This window comes from Rhinopithecus bieti, unplaced genomic scaffold (assembly GCF_001698545.2).
Source record: "Rhinopithecus bieti isolate Rb0 unplaced genomic scaffold, ASM169854v2 scaffold_34943, whole genome shotgun sequence".
NCBI classification, from domain to species: domain Eukaryota; kingdom Metazoa; phylum Chordata; class Mammalia; order Primates; family Cercopithecidae; genus Rhinopithecus; species Rhinopithecus bieti.
In genome coordinates this window covers 16,706-34,186 of record NW_016815584.1, presented here as the reverse complement: position 1 = coordinate 34,186, position 17,481 = coordinate 16,706, and the positions used below count along the sequence as shown (strand labels likewise).

The 17,481-nt window shown below is 40.5% G+C and overlaps 1 pseudogene and 2 gene segments (V, D, J or C); all 3 read left to right on the top strand.

Annotated features, from left to right (window-relative positions):
* Positions 1-1,351: 1,351 nt before the first annotated feature.
* Positions 1,352-3,218, top strand: LOC108516102 (T-cell receptor alpha chain V region RL-5-like). The segment is given in 3 exon segments: positions 1,352-1,520; positions 1,647-1,987; positions 3,147-3,218. Coding segments are annotated over 3 exon segments (459 nt in total).
* A 1,544-nt stretch (positions 3,219-4,762) lies between these two features.
* Positions 4,763-5,654, top strand: LOC108516101 (T-cell receptor alpha chain V region HPB-MLT-like). The segment is given in 2 exon segments: positions 4,763-4,943; positions 5,146-5,654. Coding segments are annotated over 2 exon segments (564 nt in total).
* Positions 5,655-9,224: 3,570 nt separating this feature from the next.
* LOC108516100 (sal-like protein 4 pseudogene) lies at positions 9,225-12,182 on the top strand (annotated as a pseudogene).
* The last annotated feature ends 5,299 nt before the right edge of the window (positions 12,183-17,481 follow it).

The following is a 17,481-nucleotide window of genomic DNA, read 5'->3' as shown; positions in this document are numbered from 1 at the left end:
GCTTCATTAAATAATAAAATTCTATAATGGTGACTGACTTGTGTATTTCTGAATAGGAAAAGTGAAGAAAAAATCCTAGTAATCACTAATCACAATAACTCAGACAATAGTACATCAAGCTCCAAATAACTTTAATCAAGTCAGTTATTCAACTATACACATCCATAGCTTTCTTTTAATAAGCCTACACTAACCCTTTAGTTTCAGTGAAAAATCGTTTCTCACACTAATGTTTTAATTTGAATTTTATCGATTTTATATTTTGTTTGCATTTTTTTGTCTGATTTGGTAATTGTATAAAACCTATGAGCCTAAAAAGTTGATACCAAATTTTATTGTTGGGTATATGAAAGCACCATAATATTAAAAAAACGTGAGTATGAGAGCGGCCCCTTTTAAGAAGTCCCGCACCTTACTCGATTTTGAAGAACATGGAATGCACCTGCTACCAGGTCCTGGATCTACTCCTAAATGAAGTCAGTCATGCCAGGGGCCTAAGACACATCTTTCCACAGACTGTCCTTCATCAAAGATAATTTTGCCTACCAGACACAGCCATTCATTCATTTTTTCATCAATTTTTAAGGTTTTTTTTTTGAGCATTTCCTATGAGTTAAGGGCCTAGGAAAAGGGCTGCTGATAGTAACAGGATTCAACTTCTGATCTCAGGAGCACCAAGTGCGGCTTGAGACACAGGACAGAAATGATTCTAACATGATGTGATAAGGACAGAAAGTATGGTGGGAAAAAAGGAGAGCACTAACTTAGCTAGAGAGTTGGGAGAACGTTTCCACATGGAGGTGATGCACTGGTTTCAAAGAATGAACAGGAGTCGTCCAAGTGAAGCGGAGTGGGGAGAAGGAAGGACATTCTAAGCAGAAGTGCTCACCCCTGGTTTCGGGGACCAGTGGGAAATATACCAAGAATAAATCTCACTTTTTTTTTCTTTATCTATATTCTCAGGATATCCTAAAACGCCTAAAACTAAATTACCACTTGTGAACACATTAGGTGCTGGGACTGGGGAGATTTAAGGGAGTCATATTGCTCTGCGCCTTGAAGAAGTTGACAGGACTCACCCACACGGTGAAGTCAGCAGAGTGTTTGATGCTCCTTCCTTGAGTCCCACCACCCTTCACCTCGGACACCGTTTTCCTTGTATGTCTGCCCGTTAAGCCACACCCCAGGGTGAAAATGAACAACATTCCGAGACTCAGAACAGGCTTCAGGGACAGAGAGGAGCCGCAAGAGGGCGCTGGTCCCTTCAGCTTGTGGTTTGACACAAATTTCATCTTTCCTTCCTGCACACATCTCTTTGTTCCGCCTGTGGCCTGATTTGTAGTGCAGTTTGCCCTGCTTAACACGTGAGTCAAGGTTTTGTAGAAGATTCTGCCAAAGAATCAACAACATAAAGAAATATACTTCTCGGTTTGGGTATCTCTCAACAAAACCTTCTATTGCTTCTCAGCGAGCCATGCTGTCTGCTTCCTGCTCAGGACTTGTGATCTTGTTGATAATCAGTGAGTAATGTTTACTCAGAACTTCTGAGATGTTCTATTCCTTAGCTTTAGGATGACCTTTAACCCCTTCCAAACTGGAGACCATACTGTCTATTGCCAGTATAATAAAGTCTTTCCTTTTTTTAGGAAGGACCAATGGAGACTCGGTGACCCAGACAGAAGGTCCAGTTACCCTCCCTGAGAGGGCAGCTCTGACATTAAACTGCACTTATCAGACCAGCTATTCAGCTTTTATGTTCTGGTATGTCCAGTATCTAAACAAAGAGCCTGAGCTCCTCCTGAAAAGTTCAGAAAACCAGGAGACGGACAGCAGAGGTTTTCAGGCCAGTCATGTCAAGAGTGACAGTTCTTTCCATCTGGAGAAACCCTCGGTGCAGCTGTCGGACTCTGCCGTGTACTACTGTGTTCTGAGAGACACAGTGGGAGGGACTGCAGCGAGAGCCCAGCATAAACCCCGGGGGCCGCAGGTGGGGCCTGGGTGTGAGTCACTTTGGGAGGGGGCATTATTTTCCAGGGTTCTATGCTGGAGCCTTCCTGCAAGTAATTCCAGCTCTGATTCTTTGGTGCCAAGAAGCCATGGAGATTTTACATTACACCACACAGAAGAATTGGGGGAGGAACAGTCTAAAGCAGAACCTAAGCTCTGTTTTCTAGAAATGCTTCTGTCCTCAGTCCAGATGTGTCTTCTTTCCCTCAGACGGCATACATTCCTGAGAAGTGACATTAACTTTGCTATGTGACAGTTCAGTTGGTCTATGCTGAAATACTTCATAACCTGTTAATAAAAACTCTGAGGGAAAACAGTTCGTGAATAATGATCACCTTGAATCTACTCCCTTGTGTTTACAATTGAGACCAAGATTGTTTGTCTTGCTGAGTTTCACCTGCAGAAACTCCATCTCCAGGGACTGTGGCGTTTATCCTCTCTTCCATTGACTTTTCCTTCTCTTGTGGTTGCTTAGAAATTCTGCTACCTGAGTAAGTTCTATGAGGAGAGTGTGCTGATGAGAGGCTTTCCTTGTGTTATCAGCACTGTGGTTTCAGAACAGCCCAGTCAGTAAAGGCTGCATCCATGGCATGTCTTGCCCACACTGTTTACACCCTCCACACTGATCTTCCTGTTGGCCTGGCAGCTGTTTGTTGTAACACTAAATCATGACCTGGATTTTTGACTTGAGGATCTGTGTTACGAGAAATTCTGGATTTGGGACATTACTTTAACTTGGTAACTAACATTTTTATCATTGCATTTATGCCCATGATCCTTCTAAATTGCATCAAATTTAGCAGCCAAGAAAGACTGTTTATAAAAAAGAAGTAAATGAACATGGAGTTTCGTTCACTGGGACCCCAAATGGAGAAAATAATCTCATATTTCTCTACATCAAAGAGCATAAAACAGAAATGTGGGCCCCTCACCGAAACTCTCAGGGATGTAGCTCACCACAAGAAATTTTTCCTGAGTTGATGGGTGCAGCACACCAACATGGCATAAGTATACATATGTAACAAACCTGCACGTTATGCACATGTACCCTAGAACTTAAAGTAAAATAAAAAAAAAAAAAAAGAATAGCTTATCTGGCAATATCTGTGACCTAAAAACATGCATTTATTTCTCTTTAGCATAGCTACAAGATTACAGTTCACCATGTTGTAAAGAACGGTGAAGGAGCACCTTACTCAAGCTATCAATAAACAACCGAAAAGAATGAAAAAAAAAAAAAAAGAAAAAAAGAAATTTTTCCTAATATTCGGAGTTCTGTGAGACTTGTTTGTCCTTTTTCTATCCTGCATGATCCTGTGAGTTTTACATATAAAAAGGTACAGGTTTTGCAGAGCCCAAAGTTTTTTCTTTGATTTCTGGGGCGCTCTTTAAGAAAAAGAAAATTAAATTATAAATTTAAGTTTCTAGGTTCTGGGGTAGAAAGGGGCTTTAAAATCAAAGCCTAATATACTTCATGGTAAATCTGCATTTGGGGTTCCATAGAGATCATCTTCTTTAAGACTGAAATATTATAATAGTCTTAGCTTGTCCTAATACTGGGAGGTTCCCTAACCCCCAGTCCTCTTTTCCACGGCAGCACTAGAATCACTTTAGCTATCATTAATATGAGTATTTTCACTTCTATCATTAAAAAAACAGCTTTATTGAGATACAATTCGCATACCTTAAACTTCATCGTTTTAAGTCTGCAATTCAGTGGTTTTAGTATATTCACAGTTATCAATCATTATTGTGATCTAATTCCAGAATATCTTCACCACCTCACAAAGAAAATGTGTGCCCACTAGCACTCACCCCCATTCTTTTCTTACCCTAGCCATAAATCAAATAAAATATATGTTTTATGAAGAATAATAACACAAAACTTTGATGAACCCAGTCTTATTGTAAATACAGGACCTCTTATGAACCTGTATCTAAGGGGTGAAACATAAGTCCCAATATTTAACACTGCAAAGAGTTTAATGACTGTGATGCAAGGGACGAAAGCCAGTGGAGATTGAACTCTGCTGGTATTTTAATAGGATTCCTATGATTTTTGGTAATGCTCTGGTTATAAATTATATATTTTTGGTTTCTTTCCTATCCTAGTCTCCACCACAATTAATGTGTGAGGATTGGAATAGCAGGGGCATTTTCAGGAGCACACATATTGAGTTATAACAGAAACTCCTGCATTTGAGCAGTGAGTCGAATTTTGGAATTTATTTTGTTTACACACACACACAAATATATGTGCAAATAAACATGTATGTATTTTTCTCTGCTGTTACTTGACATGGCAAACACTGAACAGATTTGGTGACTCAAGAGGTATGATGTAAAATCATTTATTAACAATAAACTATTTCTTACATAACCTTTGCTGGATTCCATGACTGGCAAAGTAGTAACAAAGATTGAGACTAAAAGTTTTGCTTTCCTGCTAGAAAGTGAAAACTCTGTGTGGTTAGTTTGCACTTTGATTCTATCTGAAGAAAAAGACATATGTAAGACTAAAAGGTGCATAATTGTATCATCCCATGTATTCACCATAGCTCATAATAAATTATAAGTCTCACATTTTCCACCAAAGATGAATTAACTAACCATGATTCAATTTTACCACTGTATATTTACAGTCCAGTAAGTTATATTGAGACAAAATTGGTACTTAGGACAGTCTAGGATCTTCCATCTATACAAGAAGCGTGTGACATGGCACAGTCAAACTCGTCATATATCTGTTAACCATACTTCCTGTAAAAGGCAGAAGCCTCACACAGCCCAGTAACTTTGCTAGTACCTCTTGAGTGCAAGGTGGAGAATTAAGATCTGGATTTGAGACGGAGCACAGAACATTTCACTCAGGGGAAGAGCTATGAACATGCTGACTGCCAGCCTGCTGAGGGCAGTCATAACCTCCATCTGTATTGGTAAGCAGGACCACCAGCACAGAACTCAGACTCCTGTTAGCTCAGAAGGATGTGGAGGGAGGCAGATCTTTGTAGTCTAATGAGGCTTAGAAAGAAGGGGTAACGGGCAATGAAATCAGAGCACTAAGTTCTAAGCCACTTAATCCATTTTATCCCCAGTGTTGCAAATAAGGGATCAGTCTATTTTTCCTCTTTACTGCAGGATCCAGCATGGCTCAGAAGGTAACTCAAGCTCAGACTGAAATTTCTGTGGTGGAGAAGGAGGATGTGAACTTGGACTGTGTGTATGAAACCCGTGATTCTACTTATTACTTATTCTGGTACAAGCAACTACCAAGTGGAGAATTGATTTTCCTTATTCGTCAGAACTCTTTTAATGAGCAAAATGAAATAAACGGTCGGTATTCTTCGAACTTCCAGAAATCCACCAGTTCCTTCAACCTCACCATCACAGCCTCACAAGTCGTGGACTCAGCAGTATACTTCTGTGCTCTGAATGAAGCCACAGTGAGATGGGTGTTGGTGGGAGCCCTACAAAAACCTCAACAAGAGACAGGGCTCCTGGGGAGAGACTCCGTCACAGACAGGAAGAAGCAAGTTGGGGCTGTGTCAGCACAGGTGGTTTGGCAAGGAAACCTGAGTTCAATTCATGTACAATGTCTAGATATATCATTTATTAGAAGCATGGGTGTCTTCTATTCTTTAGAATAGATTGAGACAGAATATCTAGCACATATTTTTATATCATATATAGAATTATGCAACAAAAGTGCAAAACAAAATATATTAATCTCGTGTTGGTTTTATTGAGGGTGGGAAACTATCCGATTATCTTCAGACCAAATGGATGATTCCATTCATAAGCTGTTAAGTTTTCAGAATGATTCATACATTTATGCATTAATTATTATGTAGAATGCTTTAATCCAAGTGTAATAGAAATGCCTTCCATTGTTTTTTTAAATAATGGTATCATTACTAAATGAGGTAGAAAAATTAAATTTAGACTTCTTTCCATAATCATACCAGCAACCTCTTATACATCAGAATAGATGTGAAACGTTCCTCAAATTTCCTTTCTCTGGCTCCTCTCTTTTTGTGACATGACTATGATATTTTAAAAGTATCTAAGTATTTTGCTTTCATTTAGAGGCTGCCTGCGAAGAGAGATGTGCAAGGTGGGAATTGGTCCTAACCTATTGAATATCTTGCCTTCACCCTTTCCCCTTTGAGTTCTGGCCAGTTTGAAGCTGAAAAGTGGTTAGGGCCAGAATTACAAATGCTATGGCAACCAGAACCCGGATGGTGTGTCCAGTGTCTACTTCCTGTCTAAGCATATATTTTCCTTGGATATTACAACAGGTGCTCAGGAACAGGGATTTTTATTTCTTTTGCTCCACACAAGGTTTTAGAAACCTGAGTTTTTAACATTAAAAGAAAACAGACATCACATTAAAACTGGATTTCTAGCTTACCTATAAACATGGGAAGATCTGGGAAACACTCCACTCCCTGGGGTAGAGGTCAAAAGTTCTCTTTGGATACATAATGGCTTTGATGTATATGTATTTTATTTTAAAATTTACAAAATTTACCATTCATTTCACAGTATGAATTAATTTAAAAGTAAACATTTAAATTATTAGTTACAAGACATAAACTCATCTTCAAGACAAACAAATCTGAAATACCATCTCATGAAACTATACCTGTTTTTCCCCCATGATTTCATGTACCATGGGTATATTCCAGCTTGAGAAATTTAAGCATAGTTTATTCCTAATTTAGGAGGTATTTTTAGCTATAGTAAGCATTGGAGAAACATTAGTTAATAAGACAGACATGGTTCCTGCCTTTATGAAGGCCGTGTTCTAGGGGGCTATATCCAGTATAGAATGGTAGGCAGAGGGAATTAAAGTTTTACACAAACAACCTATGTGACCTTGAGAAAGTTATAACTCCCCTGAACCTGTTCTCTCATTTGTAAAATGTAGAGATTTAATTAGGCAGTTCCAAACTTTTACTAGCCTCACAAGAGCACATAGTCCACTACCTTTTTCAGTTCCTAACACTTAGTAGCTGGCCTTCTTTTTGGCGAAAGGACAATTAGTTGTTACAGGCATATCCATACTGTTCCACAGGTTGCGTGATAATGTAACAGTAGTAACAAGAAGCCACAGGAAGCAGGCAGAGAGGAGAGTGGCTTGTGAAGTCAACTGCTTTCCATACGCAGAAACCACTATTCTATGTAGCCAGGCAGTAGAAGAAGAGGGAGAGGAAAAGGAGGAGATGGAAGGAGAGGGAGAAAAGAAAGAAGGAAGAAGAAGAGAAGGAGGAAGGGGAGAGGAGGGGGGAAGAAAGAGCGACAAAGAAGGAAAGAACAAGGGAGGAAGAGAGAAGGAGGAAGGGACAGAACAGGTACTAATTCAAAAGTAAATTTTTTATTTGAATTTGAATTTATTGTTTTTTTTTTCACAAGGCATTAGACACACTTTCTTTCCTCAGCATGAGAGAATGAGAAAAATTAGAAGATTCCCATTTGACAAGCATGAGGTCACACTGAACTTGGACTAGCTGGCTGAAACTCCAGAGGACACAGCTCCTCTTGTTAAGTTCTAAGGCAGGTTGAGAGACAGATTTTCTAGTAATTCTGGTTGTCCCTTGTAAAATTAATATAATTCATCTGTTCCTAAAGGAACTAAGAATATTGTAACTGGGAAACGTTTGTTCAATATTAGAGTTCTCTCTAGAGCTGAGTAGCAAATGGAAATGCTCGTAGGTGCCTAGAGTAGAATGAAATGAGTGTGGTTGTCCAAGTGTTTTAAAAAGGTACAGGCTTGATAATGTGTCACTAGGCACTGGGCCTTGGCATCAGAGGATAAACAAAAATGACGCAGTAAACCTTATTCTTCTCCTAAGTAGAGTGGGTGTCCTGAAAGGTTATCCAGAGATTGAAGCCTTGTTGTTTGTTTCTGAGTCCTATCTAAGTCAGGCTACAAGCTGTTAGATGTAGACAGGCCAGTGCACAAGAGCTATAATACAGGAAGTCTCTTTATGAGGGGCTGGGGAGATGAAGCCATCACAGCCTGCAAGACAGCTGAGGCTTATTCCAGCCTCTGTGAATACAGTCAATGACCACTAGGCTTCAGCCGCTGCTACTTCCTAATGATCCTCATCAGGGAACCTCTTCAGGTGTTCCCTGAAATTAGTCACCCTCATATCCCACATCTCAGAGCCTCCAATCTTGCATATGATGGATGTCTTCACTGCAGAATTGTTCCAGTATCCCTGGGCTAGAGTTTGACTGAGTTCAGATCAAGTGTATCACACACAGAGAGAGCTGGTTAAGCTAATGAGCTGTACAGGGTCCTTAATCACTTGACTTAGGCAACTTCTGTTCTGGACCTGATCCACTGTTGTAAGCTTTTATTTATTTATTTAAAGAATGAAAGCAAATATTAGGGACATACTATGTGTGATACAAAGAATCTCTGAACCTTAACTCTTATCCCTCTTTATTACATGTAGTAGTTGCCTTCCGTCTGACCCCAAGTACAACCTGCTTATCACCTACATCCTTTGTGTGTTTGCCCTCATTTTCATCTTCTAACAGACAATAAGATACAAGTTCAACAGCTCGGTGCTGCTTCAACCCCAAATGGTAGCATTAGGAACCTTTCCACCTGATTTCATAACTAAAATTTCCCTTTCTTTGGATACCCTTGGGAGCGAACAGTAAATTGTCAAATGTGTACTCTCCCAGAAGTAGAGTGGAGCTCTTAATGTTTCACACCATCGTTATTCCACAACTTCCAGTGTCTTTCAGAATTTCCAAACAGAGGGAAAAAATTAGGTGAACTTGAAATAGTAACTCCGTCCAATAGACTTCCCACAGAAGTGAAAAATAACTTTGTTTTCTGTTCACTGTATTAAACAAAAAACTGCCCTCTAGATCCCATCGCCAATTTATAGTAAGTACAAAGGACAGCAGAACATATTAAACCCATCACAAATATACGGTAAGCAAAATTTATAGTATGAAAAACTCTGCAAGACAAACAGCTTGGGTCTTTTTTTTCTTCCCACAAACTACACAGAATGAGTGAGGGGATCTATGGATTAAAAGAGACTTTAAAAACCATATCAGCCAGAACTGTGGCTTTCCCAGTGCCCCATGCTCACACCATATAGAAGTGCAAGCAGATGAAACTCCAGCATGCCAGCTTGGAGGGGGACCAGGGCGAGCAGCAACTGAATCCATAGTTCACAGATGCAGCCTGAATGGCACCAGTGGTGGGGGCCTGGGGTGCTCCCATGGATCACCAAGGGAACGATGATGAATCAAATAAGGACAAAACCACATGGCAAAATGGCTTCATCGGGAGGAACTGGACACCTGTGAGAAATACTGTGCAGTTCTTTAGCATCTCTGAGTTCTTAGAACATAAGAAAAATTGTACTAAAAATCCCCCTGTCCTCATCAGGAATGACAGTGAGAGGCCATGACAGCTCTCTGGAGCCAGACTGAGCCACCAGCCACCCAGTCCAAGCAATAAAGATGGCCAGAAGGAGAACAGTGGCAGCTTAGGGGACATGAAAGAGAAGCTGGATGTGGAGTCTGTGGTGCACTTACAGAGATGGCCCTGCCACCCACACCTAAGGACATAAGCTATTTACCCACAGGCAAAGTAGCCAACACTAAGGTGCCCATGCAAGCTCTCTGGGACACCAAGTTGGCAGTGAATTGGTGGAGTGCAGGTGCACTGCCAGCCTGTGCCCAGCACCAACAGCATCCCATGGGTCCTGGAGCAGATCTTGCATCTGCAACAGCAGCTATAGCAGATCCAGCTCACTGAGAAGATCTACACTGAGATGAACATGTGAGCCTCCCATGTCCTCCACTGTGGCAGGGCAGGGGCTGACACCCTGAAGACTTTGGGCATGTCCAGCAAGTTTCTACAGCTGTGGTTCTGCTCAGCCAGAAGGCTGGAAACCAAGGTCTGTCTCTGGATACGTTGAAACAAGCCAAGATACCGTAGCACGCCAGCATCCCTTCTGCCTTCACCACTCTGCCCCAGGACTGATGCCATTTGCTCTGAAGCCAGATGGGAAAAGGGTACTCTCTTCCCTTTCCCTGTTTGGGAAAACATCGTGTCTCCCATACTGAGTGCTTTGCTCCCTCAGGCTCTGGGCTTGGTGCTCTTCCAGGGTCCTTTCTCCACTATGGCATTAGACCCCTCCGAGAAAGGGAAAGGAAAGCTACAGAACATCTCCAAGCACAAGTGTAAGTACTCTAGCAAGGTTTTGAGGACTGATAGCTTCTCGTAGATCCACCTCTGCTCCAGCACTGGAGAGAGACCCTTCATGTGCTCTGTCTGTAGTCATCGCTTCACCACCAAGGGTAACCTCAGGGTACACATTCACAGACATCTCCAAGAGAAGGTGAACCCTCAACTGTTTTCTGAGTTCCAGGACAAAATGGCAACAGGCAATGGCAACCCATATGCACTCTGTACCTGCCCCCATCGATGAATCAAGTCTCTAGACAGCAAACTTGTCTTTGTAACTTCCTCTCTAAGGCTACCTCAGAATCTCTCTTCAAAGACTAACCCCAAGAACCTCATGGATGGCCTGTTGCCCAATGACCTGCATCCTAGTCCTTCTGCAGAAAGTGAGGGCAGGCCTACCCTCCCTGAGGTATGGACAAACAATAATTCACCAAGGATTGGTGGCTTCTAAGTGAGTGGGACCCCCAGCCAGGACCAGAGATGCTAAAATTACTGTAGCTGTTTGAGAACATCCACAAGGCCACCACTGGCTTCATTGTCTACTGATTCCTAAGCGCTCTCAAAATATATTACTGCACAGGCACCCACACACCAGGGAGTGACCATTCCAGTATAAGATTTGTGGCTGAGCTTTTTCTACCAAAGGCAACTTGCAGACGCACCTTGGGGTTCACTGAACCAACACACCCATAAAAAGGCAGCATTCATGCCCAATTTGCCAGAGTTACCAATGCTGTGATATTGCAGCAGCATATTCGGATGCACATGGGCAGTCAGATTCCAAATATTCCCTTGCCAGAGGATCCCTGTGACCTTATGGTCCTGATCCAATGACAGTCAGTGAGGATGGCAGTACAAGTGCCATCAGCTGTGATGATGTCTTCAAAAGCACTGATGTAGAAGTCAGCTCCCAGGAGGGCCCAAGCAGCTCCTCAAAGATCCCTGTACCTCTTTCCACGATGACTTCCTTGGATGCCCCAGGTGGGGGGATTGGGTCCTATCCCTTTTGGCTTGCAGTGTCAGAGCAGCCGAAAAATGGTTCAGTGGAGAGCAATGTCTTGAACAACAACTCATCCTCACTGAAACGAGACCAGGAGTATGAGAGCCGAAGTTCAGACACCATGGAAACCAGGTCCTCCCAAGCACTCTCTCTGGCCAATAGTGAGGCACAAATCATCAAGTCAATGTCTCCTGATGCTGGGGGCAAATCAGAGAGCTTTGAGAACAGATGCAGAGATGGAAGGTTGGAGCAATCTCCCTTCAACTTTATCTGAGCCCAGCCAACATACGTCAAACTTGAAGTTCCAGGTATATTTGTAGGACCCTCAATCTTGTCTCCATTGATGACCCCTTTGTTAGATGCCCAGCTACACCGTCAGGTCAAGCAACATGGCTGCACCCAGTGTGGGAAGAACTTCTCGTCCACTAGTCTTTTCAGACTCATGGACAGACTCACACCGGAGAGAAGCCTTTTGCATGCAACATTTGTGAGACAGTTTCCACCACCAAAGGCAACTTGAGGGTCTACTATATGACACATGGGGTGAACAATAACTCAGCACACCATGGGAGGAAGCTGGTCCTGAAGAACACCATGGCTCTGTTAGGCACAAAATGAAAAAGAGTCTCAAAAATGTTTCTTAAGGAAATCCCAGCACCTAAGGAAATCCCAGTCCCTTTGGTGAATGTGGACCCTGTTGTAAGGAACCACTATACCCCCACACTTGACGGTGGTCTGGTAGTGAAAACCAGTGAGCAATTTTGTGATCCAGAGTAGCTGTATTCCTAGCTTCCTGGTTTCCTTGGGGGCTGTCTCAATCATGAATAACACCACCATCTGCAAGATGATGGCTCCCAATCAGGAGTCAGTGTGGATGTGGAAAAACCAGGTGCAATTGACAGCATTCCCAAACACCAGTTCCCTCACTTCCTGGAAGAAAACAAGGTTGCAGTCTTCTTTTTTTTCTTTCATTTTCTTTTGTCTTTTTCTTTTTCTTTTAATTTTTTTTTAGCTTAGCTTAACTTGCATGGAAGGATAAATACAGACAGAGTTAAATCTCTAGAATCTGCCTTTTTTTTTTTTTTTTTTTTTTTTTTTTTTTTTTTTTTTTAAAAACCCCCCCCCCTTTTTTTTTTTTTTTTTTTTTTTTTTTTGGTAAAGACCCATCTCCTCTTGTTTTCTTTCTTTTTTATTTTTATTTTTTTCCGAGATGGAGTCTTGCTCTGGAGGCTGGAGTGCAGTGGCACGATCTCAGTTCACTGCAATCTCCTCCTCCCAGGTTCAAGCAATTCTCCTGCCTCAGCCTCCCGAGTAGCTGGGACTATAGGCATGTGCCACTGCATGCAGCTAATTTTTGTAATTTTAGTAGAGATGGGGGTTTCATCATGTTGGCCAGGCTGGTCTTGAACTCCTGACCTCGTGATCTGCCTGCCTTGGCCTCCCAAAGTTCTGGGATTACAGCATGAGCTTCCTGCGCCTGGCCTTCTTTTTCTTAAGGGTATGCAAATGATGTTTACAAAGGTTGTGACCACCACCTCAAGCACAACTGAAATGAAAATGAAAAAAATTATACCCAAACAAATGTACACTAGAATTTTTTTTTTTTTGAAAGCAGCAGGTCTTGCAAAGTAGCCTTGTTACTTGTGACAAACTGTATACATACGACTTTCGTACAACCTAGGGTGACTTTTTCTAAGACAATTATCTATTTCAAGGTGGAACCATTGGAACTTATTGAACCACAATGGAAGACACACTACTTAGCCTAATTGAGGCAAAGGGTACTGGTAACTGTATGCAGGTAAACAGACAAGATCTGTCATCTATTTAGGAAACTGTTTCATATTCCCCCAACCCTGTTCACATCTTTTAAAATTTTAATATACTCTAAAAGAACAAAAAATTAAGTTTGTACAATTATAAAATTGCTTCAACCTTAGAACCTTAAGTAGGATTCTCTCAGATGGACTTATGTTAGTGCTTAGGGATTCATTGTGTGTGTTGCTGCTTATTCAAATGCAGTTCAGTCAGAGCCGCAAGAGTGCCAGTGTTCTCTTCATACTTCCCAAACGCCTTTTTCTTCCCGAACCTGAGGTGGACACCTGAATGGGCAATCTCAGATGACTTAATTTAGTTTGCCAGTGCCTACCCTATTGAAAAACTGGGTTTTCATTCTTAAGAAGAAACTCATGGAAGGGTGTGTTTCCTGCCATAGGTTTACATACTGTTTTTTTGTTTTGTTTATTTGGTACAACTCAGGAAGATTATTTTTTCTTGAGGATTTTATGAAGGCTATGAAGTTGGAACAGGTGAGTCCTGGATAGGAAAGCTTTTAATTTATCTACTTTATTTATCTGTTTATTAGCCATAGTCTCTATTTTCCTATTTTAAGACCGCTGAAGAATTCCCAGGTTCTGTCTTAAACCTAAAAGTCAATGTATTGGTGGAAAGAGTTGGATGTTCAAGGTGTTTTGTGATTCCTTTATTTCTAATCTCCTTTTGTATATGTAATAATATTGAGCAAATGAAACATCTCTGTAATGGTTTAACAAAAAAAGGAGAAAGAAAAACCCTAACTTCTGGGAGAAGTCTGTCTCCTGTATGTGGAAGGCCCTGATTGAAATGTAAATGGAGACTGTTAGCTAATGTTTTGCCTGTTGGTTATTGCACCTGATTTTAGGCTTCCCCCCGACCACCCCCTTTATTTTATTTTATTTTTTTTGGAATTTGTGCCTTTTCTTCTGGCATTGTAAGTGAACACAATAATGGTATCTGTTTATACTGTGAAGTGGATATTGTCACAGAGAACACACCAGTGACTTTTTCACTGTTGAGCTAATAATGCCTTGTGAATGTATGATCTTTGGAGGAACTCCTGTAGCTGTGCTGCTACTGTTATCTGTTGGAAAATAAATTTTGAATGTTTTCTCTTTGGAAAACATGTCCACAAATCACAATATGTGACTCTTAGGTGAATTCTGAATCAGACAAGCTGTAAAATAATTGAAAATGTGAACACATTTACTAATTTGATTGTGTTTTTAAAAAGTCAGAATTTAGTGATAGTACTAAAATAAACCAAAGCAAAATAATATGATATTTTAAAAATGTATGAATGGGTTTAAAAAAATAATTCAATGGCTAAATGTAATTGGGGCATAAATAAAACAAGATTGACCAAGAATCAATATTTGATGAACATGGGTGATGGGTACATGGAGTTTCATTGTTCCATACTGTATACTTTTCTATACATTTGAGAAATTTAATAAAATTAAAAATAGAAATTGGCTAGATTCAAATCCTGTCAGCGCCAGTGCAGCATGACTTTTGATTCTTTAGCCTATTGACGTCTCAATTTCCTCATCCATTAAATGGTGATAATAGAATCTACCTCGTGAAGTCGAGTTGAGAATTAAAATTATACATATTTACATTACACTTACATGTTTAAATTAAACTATACATGATTTTATACATACACAGTTTTCACACGCTGCCTAGCGTGGCATGTCGACACAGTAGAGATTCAGTTTGTGACAGCCAATGTTAATGGAAAGGGTAGAATTTGTTCAGGACCTAAATCAGATTTTCAATCACGTGCTAGTTTCAAAACACCACACTGCTCCTTGATGTGTTTTTCAAAGGAAAGAGCCAAAATTATTGATAAGGCAACGACATCTTGGCTCTGCTTGAAAATCACCCCAACAGGGCCCTATATCCCTATTTGTAGCTCCAGTAAATATCCCCATTTGCTGCTGCTCCCCCACCAGTACCCACCCTGCTGATAGGCCCCAGGCCCGTCAGAGAAGCAGCACATGAGGGATGTTTAACATAAAAGTGTTTTCAGGGGGCAGGCAGGGCTGCTTTAATTGCCCTAACTAGGTAATTTAAGGTACATTTTCTCATATTTGCCAACAGACCAAAGAAGATATGCTTTAAGATGTAATCAATATTCACATCAGCCTTCAAACCAATTTGGTTTCAGTCTTTCACAATATTGAAATAAACAACCCAGTGAAGTCCCACACATCAAGATAAAAGCTAACAAAGAAATGACATTTTTCCCTTGAGCAAATATACACCTAAAAGATGACTCGTGAAGCAATAAATATAGGTTATGGAGATTTTCCTCTCTTACTCTAAGAGTACATAAACACTTTTAAAATGTACTTGAAATATTACTGATTGCTGAATTAATATATTTTGTAAGATGAGGTAATTATTGACAAAGAAGATATTCTCATCCTGTATTCAGTTTAAATGCAAGCTCTCATACAAAAGAGAGGAGATTTATAACCTGCTCCAGGAAGCTAGGAGAAGGTTTCATCCACCAGCAAAGCGCAGACACCTCTTCACTCTTCTGCTTGTTAACAGTAATATGGATGCCACTGTGTCTGGACATGGATCTGTGTCTCTGCTTAAATTGTCCCCATTGCACAGAATGTCCTTTCTCCATCTCCACAGGCTAAACTTCTGTCTCAACCTCCTATGACTGTACTTTCAGAAAGGAAAGTGCAGAACACAGTAGGTGAGAAAAGACATCTGTTTTGCTGGTTGATAGTCTAGAAGATGTGGCCTAGACATTGAATATTGTCATTTCATAATTTATAAGACCAACCATTAAAATGCAGAGTGGTCCTGGATAACGTATAGTCACCATTCTTATCTTACAAGACGCAGCTGTCCTGATGCAAAGATACAACATGTGTAATCTTTCCTTCTCTAAACTTCTCAATCACTCTTTAACCTTTGTTCCTACTCACCACTTGATATGTTGCATTATGGTTCCGAAAATTCATATCTATAACTATACCATGATCAGAATGGCTAAAGTGAAAAAGACTACACTAAATGTTGACAAGAACATGGAGCAACAGAAATTCACATATTCTGTTGGAAGGAATGTCAACTGGCACAATTTCAAAAAGCATTTGGCAATATTTACTATAACTGAACATGTGCATTCCCTGCGATGCAGAAATTCCATTTCTACCTATATGCCCGATAAAAAGTTACATATATTCATTTGTAAAACATGTACAAGAATAAGAACATGTATTACATCAGTGATTATAATATCCTAAAAATGGAAAACAACTCAGATGCACATCAGCAGTTTCGAAGACAAATAAATTATGATAATGAAATACTACCCAGCAATGAGAATGAATAAATTTGCCGTATGCTCAAGGCAGATTGAATCACACAAATATTACTAAGTGAAAAATGAAAGCAAAAGAAATTTTAAAAAAGGCAAGACTAAGCTATGAAGTTGTAAGTCAGGAGAGTGAAGATAGGAGCTATCTTTATAAGGAGATAGTGACTTGGAAAGAGCACAAGGGAGGCTTCTGGATGTTGGCAACGCTGTTTCTCAATTTGGGTGCTGGTTACATAGGTGATTTCACTTCGTGAAAATTCACCAAGTTCTACATTTAAGTTTTGTGCACTTTACTGAATCTGTATTATACTTTAAAAGTTTTTAAAAGAAACCTTATCCATCCCATTGCCTAAATTTTGAGAACATGATTCTTATTCAATCCATCTTCATAGCCCCACTGCCCTTCACATTAGCCTTCATTTAAAAGAGGCTTCATAATTGTTTTTTCAATAAAGAACTGAGCTACATGTTTAAAAAGATGCTCTGGTCCCAGGATCTAGTGTGTTATTAGATGGACTTGAACTTTCCTGTGTAGTAGCTTACTAATTACTGCTCTAGGTTTAGATCTTCGGTATTGACATGGTTTTTCTCTGTCTCTACTCAAATCTAATGGTGAATTGTAATTCCCAGTGTTGGAGGCGGGCTCTGGTGGGAGGTGACTGGATCATGGAGGTGGCTTCTAATGGTTTAGCACCACCCACCTAGTGCTTTCTCATGATAGAGTTCTCAAGAGATCTGGTTGTTTGAAGGTGTGTGGCACCTCCCCCTTTGCTCCCTCTCTCTGTCTTTCCTGCTGGGCATGTGAAAATGTACTTGCTTCTCCTTCACTTTCTGCCATGATTTTCTGAGTTTCCTGAGGCCTCACTAGTCATGCCTCCAGTATAGCCTACAGAACTGTGAGTCAATTAAACCTCTTTTCTTCATAATACCCAATCTCAAGTAGTTCTTTATAGCAGTGTGAGAATGGTCTAATACAAGCATGTTACACATGGTTTTCTGTGACAGGCTTTTAACTGGCCTCCCTCCTTCCAGCATTTCCTCCCCATAATCTGCTCCCATACCCTACAAATGACTTATTCTTTAAAGAAA